The 7,000-nt window shown below is 58.4% G+C and overlaps 1 protein-coding gene and 1 long non-coding RNA gene across 3 annotated transcripts in view; both read left to right on the top strand.

Moving 5' to 3' along the window:
- Positions 1-768: 768 nt before the first annotated feature.
- CHAC1 (ChaC glutathione specific gamma-glutamylcyclotransferase 1) lies at positions 769-3,113 on the top strand. The gene is made up of 3 exons (XM_036084235.2): positions 769-1,135; positions 1,547-1,582; positions 2,028-3,113. The coding sequence occupies exons 1-3, from the start codon at positions 881-883 to the stop codon at positions 2,427-2,429; spliced, it is 693 nt and encodes a 230-aa protein (XP_035940128.1). The 5' UTR covers positions 769-880; the 3' UTR covers positions 2,430-3,113.
- A 1,060-nt stretch (positions 3,114-4,173) lies between these two features.
- LOC144382898 (uncharacterized) overlaps positions 4,174-7,000 on the top strand; it is a 124,838-nt gene continuing 122,011 nt past the window's right edge. The window contains exon 1 of one of the 2 annotated variants that reach the window (XR_013450492.1): positions 4,174-4,464. This is a non-coding gene — a long non-coding RNA (uncharacterized LOC144382898). Of the gene's footprint in view, positions 4,465-4,931; positions 6,396-7,000 lie in introns of those variants that run through there. The other variant, XR_013450493.1, reaches the window with a different exon arrangement.

Below are 7,000 nucleotides of genomic sequence, written 5' to 3'. Positions count from 1 at the left end.
GAAAGGCTCCACCCCAAGCCTACCTGGCCCTGGGAGTAGCCCTCACGTGAGGCCCGCAAGCTCCCGGCGCCCGGCCTGACTCAGCCTGGCAGCTTCTGCAGAAACCCTAGCCAGCCCCGTGACTCAGTTTCTCCATTTGCTCACGCTGGCCAACCGCGTGAGTCAGCTGTGCAGAATGCAGAGGGTGCCTCCAACGGCTTCTCTAGAGTATGTGCTCCCAGGCGGAGCCCCAGAGACTGGCATTTACGCCGCCCAGAGAGCTCCTTCGGGATGTGCCCTGCACTGGCCCTGTTAACGAGTCGGTGCTGTCTGGGGTGGCAGTGACCCGAACAGGTGCACCGACAGGGCTGCTGGGGAGACACCCGCCTGGGACACGCCGGTCGTGGTTCCTAAAGGGCGTAGGCCATGGAGGGGCTGCGGGAGGGACGATCGGTGCCCGCGTCCGTGCCCACTGTCCACTGCCCGCCGCCTGACGCAATCCGAGGTGCCCTTGCTGCATGCGGGAGCTGGGGAAACCTCCCCCGCGGTTGCATCACTCCTGCCAGGTTTGCTATGGAGGTGAAGCCGAGCCAATCACCGGGCGCGCTGGGCCTGGGGCTGGCCTCTCAGTTACCCACTCAGAGGGCGGCGCGGTTAACCGGGAAGCAAAACACGAAGGTGATTGGTCAAAAGGGAATTTGCCCCGCCCCAATCACCGCGGCAGCTGGTGCGGTGGGCGGGGGCCCTCCCGGCCGGAGGGTTTAAAAGGCGCCTCCGACGGGGCCGCGCAGCTGGAGCGACCGAGGGGTGCCAGGCCAGGTGTACGCGTCCGTCGGTCCTTCCGTGCCCGCGCCGGAGACCAGCCTCGGAGGCCGCCGGGCCCGTCCCTGAGCCCGGCACCATGAAGCAGGAGTCCACAGCCCAGAACACCCCGCCCGCCTCGCCGCCCCTCTCACCAGCCCCCTCGCCACCCCCCTCGCCACCCGCGCAGCATCCCCGGGATGACGGCGACCCCCAAGCGCTGTGGATTTTCGGGTACGGCTCCCTGGTGTGGAGGCCCGACTTCGCCTACAGCGACAGCCTTGTGGGCTTCGTGCGCGGCTACAGCCGCCGCTTCTGGCAGGGAGACACCTTCCATCGGGGCAGCGACAAGATGGTGAGCATCTGACCATGCCCAGGGGAATGAAGGGGGTGGGGGCAGGGTAGTGGGCACCAGTGCCCTGGAATGTCGGGGGCTCTCTGGGCAGAGGGTCACTCCGTGCTGGTGGGGGAAGTGTATAAACCTGTGCCTGGGGGGTGTGGCTTAAATTTCTGTACACGGTGGATCCCTGTGATGGCTAGAATCTGTGATCCTGTGGATCACCATGTTGATGAATATTTCTGATTATCAATTTGGGCCACTGCCATGTATCTATTTCTCCTGCAGCCATGCATCACTCTCCACTTCCCCCCTGGATGAGTGGGACTCACTGAGGCCTGGACTAGCAGGGTTAATAAACGTTTCCTCTGACACTGGTGACAGCTGATTTCTAACTTGCCTTTTCCAAAATTCTTCTTCCCTCCTCAGCCTGGCCGTGTCGTGACCCTCCTTGAAGATCGTGAGGTAAGTGCCTGAGTCAAGAGAGAGACCCCCCAGGGCCTGGCAGGGAGGGTTGCAGACAGAGCTCCTGGGTCCTTGGCTGTAGGCTAGATTAGATGCCTTTCAGGCAGCAGGGAAGGTGGTCTAGCTCAGTGCTTCTCCCTAGAATCACCTGAGGATCTTCTTAAAACGCAGATTTTGATTTAATAAGATTAGAGGGTGGCCTGAAACCCCCATTCCTCTTAATTGTACGGATGATGCCCCTGGTTCTCAAACCACTCTCTGAGTAGGAATCCTCTTGGCCTTGGAGCCAGACCACCTGTCAAACCTTGTTAAGAAAGGGAGAATGAGCTTAATGTATTGCTACTAGATGACTCAGGGTAGTCCCCTGCCCACTTTCCTTATGGAGCACAGACCTGGGTTGGGCCTAGCTGTTTTGGGTGACCCCGGTGTCCATGTTTCCTTCTAGGGCTGCACGTGGGGTGTGGCATACCAGGTTCGAGGTGAGCAGGTGAGCGAGGCCCTGAAGTACCTGAACGTGCGGGAAGCAGTACTTGGCGGCTATGATACCAAGGAAGTCACCTTCTACCCCCAAGATACCCCTGACCAGCCACTCAAGGCATTGGCTTATGTGGCCACCCCCCAGAATCCTGGTTACCTGGGCCCTGCACCCGAGGAGGCCATTGCAACACAGATCCTGGCTTGCCGCGGCTTCTCTGGCCACAACCTAGAGTACTTGTTGCGCCTGGCGGACTTCATGCAGCTCTGTGGGCCCCAGGCACAGGACGAGCACCTGGCAGCCATCGTGGACGCTGTGGGCACCATGCTGCCCTGCTTCTGCCCCACCGAGCAGGCTTTGGCACTGGTCTGAGGGGCTGAGCCCCTGCAGGGAGTGTCCACGTAGACATGGGGCCAGGTCCCCGCTCCTGTGCACACAGCAGACTGCTGAAAGGACTCTGTGGGTGGCTGGGAGCTTCTGTCTCTAAGCCCCTGCTTGTCCCACCAGCCTCCAGTGGGACACTGACTGCCTGACACTGACTTACTACTTGAAACTATTTATTGCACCATGTTGGTGTGGTGGGCAGGGTGGGGGGCCTGCCCTGGACATAGGGGCCCTGCTGAGCAGTGCCCCAGCTCAGGCAGCTGATGCCTGATGGATTCCCCCCAGTGCTGCTGCTAACCCCATACTACCCAGGCCTCTGCCTCCCCATCCCCAGCCCGACCACTCCCCAGCCCTGGAAATAGACCACGTGTGAAAAGTCCCAGCCTGCTGGGAAGGGACGTGGGGGGAGTGAGGAGAAGGGAGCCTTACAAGAACTGAGGCACCTGTGGGTCCTGCTCACCCCCCAGGTTCCCAGGACAGAACTGGATCTGGAGCCTGGGCTCAGCTGCTGAGGCTGGGCCTGGGCCTCTGAACCATTTGGCTGTTTCCTGTTCTTCTGTCTGTCTGTCTGCTTGTCTGTCTCTTGGTCTGTTCCCAGGGAGCTCATCACTATGGGCCCTGGTACCTCCCCAGTCTGTCCCATACTGTTATCTATAAACTGATCTCTTACTATCTGTTGTGCTGGAATGTGGTTCTTTCTTCAGATGGGCTGTTGGGGCAAGGGACGTGGTGAAGCCCTGGAAGGTGCATGAGAGGGGCAAGGGCTCCCTCTTCGCTTCCGTCCCTCTTGCGGGGGCGTGGGCAGCTGAGCAGGCAGGGCTAGGGGCCAGGTTGCACCACTTCCATGGGCACCTTTCATGTCTTAGTGCAGGCAAAAACTGCTCCGAGGTGTGCAGAATTCTGCCGTGTGGCCCTACTTGGCGGCCCCGTGCGCAGTGTACTTGCCGCGGACCTGGTACTCTGTGTGTCCTCTCAGCTGCCCTGAGGAGGCTGGTGGGCTTGGAGGTCAGGCCAGGTCTTCCTCTAGCCACCGCCTCTTGCTGACCTCGAGAGGAGACCCCTGGGCTCCTGCTAAAGGAGCATGTGGGTTAGAGGAGGGTGGTGACGACTTCAGCAATGCTGACAGCAGAGGCCTGGGGCCTTCTGGAGGACCTTCTGATTTTGAGATCCAGGTGCTTACTGTTGCCTCCTGGGGCTGTGGTGTGGGCTGTGCCTTCTCCGTGAACCTGACCTGCCAGGACTCTTGCTCACTATGGAATGAGGTGCCAGGGTGCCCTCTGGGCCACTACTTGTTTACTCTCTGCCTGCCCCTGGCTGCTGCACCCCCCCCAAACCCCCACCCCCATCCCCGGGTGCAAAGCCCAGCCCCCGGGATCTCAGAATGGCCCCTCAGTGGGCTCAGCGTCTTACTCCTGGACCCGCAGAATAGGTGCAGGGCCCACGTGACAGCGTTTTCACAGCAGAAGAGCCTGGCTCCACCCCAGCCTCTTCCCTCCTTGGCCCAGTGACCTCCAGAAAACTCCTGAGCCCTCTGAGTGTCAGTTTACACTGGGACGCTGTGTGGTATGTGTTGTTGCTGCTTTTGTGGTGGCTGGTGCCCTGGATTGGTCTGGATGTCCCCAGCGGGGTCAGCTCTGACCAGCTGGGCAGCCGTTGTGCCTTGGTGTGTTGGTGGCCTCGTGTCTTGGCCACTGATGGGGGAAGTGTGGAGTTCCGCCAAGTGCTGGGAGCTCGTGAGGGCAACATAGCAGCAGCAGGAGGCAGCGGGGAGCAGGGAGGCTGGGGCAGCCGCCTCCTGGGCCAGGGCAAGGCCGGACAGCCAGTTCGGGGGCTCAGAGCAGAGCCCTACTCTCTACTGGGGGGGGGAAGGGCTGCTTGCCAGCTGCACGTGCGCTCACGCTCTTGAAGCCATTCATTGAAGTATGGACTAAACTGCGGTATGCCAGGCACCGACCTGGGCCCTGGGGACACAGCAGTGAAGCAATCTCCCTCCTTAGGGAACTCGGCCTAGAAACTCCGAACGGTGACTTTCCTTTTTTTCTTTCTTTGAACAGTGACCGTTCAGCATGCGGTGTGCTGTGGCGGGAGGAGGGAGCACTCCGCGGAGAGGGGCGGGCAGGGAAGGCTTTCTGAGGGAAGGAGGGAGGCGGCTGAGCCCTGAGCCTGAGGAGGGGACAGCTTGTGCCAGAGCGGGCAGTGAGGTCAGACGAGAGGCGACAGAGCGGACGGAGTGGCGTGGGGGTGGGAATCGGGACTGGACATGGGGACAGGACCACCTCCCGCTGGCTGGGCCTGCTCAACTGTGCTGCGCCGTGGAGTGGCTTTCCTCCTGTGGATTCTGAGCAGGGAAGAGACTGCTTGAGAGGAACCCTGGCTTCTGTGTCAGGTTGGAGCCGGAAGGCCAGACACAGGCTGGGGAGGGACGAAGGCGGCCTGAGCCGAGGTGTGGCGGTGGGAATGCGCGTGAGGATGGATCCGAGAGCGCTCAGGGCGTAAGGCTGGCCGGGTTGGCGTGGCTGGCCGAGGGGAGAGTGAGGGAGGGGTAGAGGGCCAGGGCTGCTGGTACAGTTGTAGGGTTGGAAGGGCAGGGGTAGAGGGGCGCTGTGTGAGTGTGTGAGCTGGGGTACCAGGTGGGGCAGAGGCATCCGCACGAATGTTCGAGGGCAGCTGGGGATGTGGGTCTTCGATTCAGGAGAGAAACAAGGCTGGAGTTAGAGATGTGGGGCCATACCCGTGGAGACAGTATTTGAAAGCCTTGGAAGTGGAGAGAAAAGGGAACCGGGCCCAGGCCCAGCCCTGAGGCACCCCAGCCCTGGTGGCCTGAGTGAAGCAAGAATTGGAGAGAACAGGCAGCTGGAGAGGGAGGAGGAGAACCAGGGTCATGCTGCCGAATGGCCAAGGAAATATGGAAGAGGAATGGAATGCTAGGGGGTCCTCTGTGGCTGCAGTGAGAGCAGTTTCGGGAAGATTGGCCGGAAGCCACAAGTCAGAACTGGGGAGCCTGTAGGAGGGGAAGAGATCACGCTCAAGAAGCTGGCTGCTGAGAGAGAAGAGAGGGGTGACCGAGGGTGTGAGAAGGCTGTAGGAGTCTCAGGACCCCTTTACAGATTAAAAATTGAAGACCCCAGCAGTTGTTATTTACACGGACCATAACAACTGGCAACATTTAGTGTATTGTAGATTAAAATTGAGAAGTTTAAAATGTTCTAAATTAAAAATAAAAATCCATTATACATTAACATATTTTTAAAGAAAAATGATTCTATTTTCCGAAACAAGCAAATTTCATGAAAAGAATGGCATTGTTTTATGTTTTTAAAGTCTAGCTTGATGAAAGCAGCTGGGTTCTCATTTGTTTCTGCGTTCATTCTGTTGCAAATTCACCTATCATATAGTTCTGGAAAACTCCACTGTACACTTGTGAAGAAATGAGAACAAAAAGGCAAATAATCTCTTAGTTTTACTATGAAAACAGTTCTGACCTCGCAGGCCCCCTGAGAGGGTCTTGGAGACCCCCAGGGGTCTCTGGGCCATGTCTTAGGACTTCTGGTATAGCAGCATTTAAAAAAAATTTTTTTTTTCTTTTTTTTGTTGGTGGGATTCAAACAGTGATGGCTAAGTGGCTAGCCCTAGGCTGCAGCGTTAAGGGATTTCAGAGTTAGCAGGGAACTCAGAACATCCTGTCCATTCCTCAGGGCGCCCTTCTGGAGAAGCAGGAGTGAGTAGGAAGGATCAGCCGGTTCAACCGCTATTTATTGAGTCTACAGTAGGCCACCCTCCCCCTGTGGGAGACGGAAGACACAGAAGCGCCCTCACACCTGGTCTGGGCTAAGGGCACCCCGGGGAGCTCAGGGGTTGGGGCAGAGGTGGTCAGGTCTGGGAGGGCCTTAAAGACGCCGCAGGAATCCAGCCGGCAGAGGCACCGACAAAGGGGGAACGGACACAGAGGAGCTGGTAAGTAGCTCGGCGCTGGGGACAAGGCTGAGAGCGACGTTGGAGTCAGTTCATAGAGGAAGTGTTAGACTGTATCTTGTGGGGAAGTGGAGTTCTATAGTGATGTTTTTGTTTTTTCATGTGTTTTGCCTCCCACGGAGGGTCTTTGTTTTCGTTCTTTTTGTTTTGTCTACTTGGAGTGTTGTGTTCAGACTTGGGTTTACGTGTTGTGGCAAGGAAGACAGTTTGAAGGCTGTGAGACCTGGAGGGCGCCTGTTGCAGTGTTTCAGGCAGGGGCTGGGGAGGACGAGTGAACTAGAACCAGAAACCCGGGGAATGTGGGGACACCTCCTGGCGGCCCATTTCAATTGGGGGGCAAAGGGGAGGGGGGAGACTAGGGATCCCACGGTTTTGCCGAGGTAGAGGGCATGGACAGTGCAGGGGGTTGTGGGTAACCCCACTCTGCACCCTTCTAGGGTGGCAGGCTCCTAGGGGTTCTCCAGGCTGTCCCCCACTGGGCCCCAGGAAGGACCACGTTCCTCTGAAGGCTGGTATTTCCCTGAAGACAGTGTGGTACCCATGTCAGTCATCCGAAAAGCACAGGGTGTGGGGAGATGGACCTGGAA

Source organism: Halichoerus grypus, chromosome 8, assembly GCF_964656455.1.
Source record: "Halichoerus grypus chromosome 8, mHalGry1.hap1.1, whole genome shotgun sequence".
NCBI lineage: Eukaryota > Metazoa > Chordata > Mammalia > Carnivora > Phocidae > Halichoerus > Halichoerus grypus.
The sequence above is the reverse complement of the archived record's forward strand: the minus strand, read 5'-3'. Positions and strand labels throughout refer to the sequence as shown.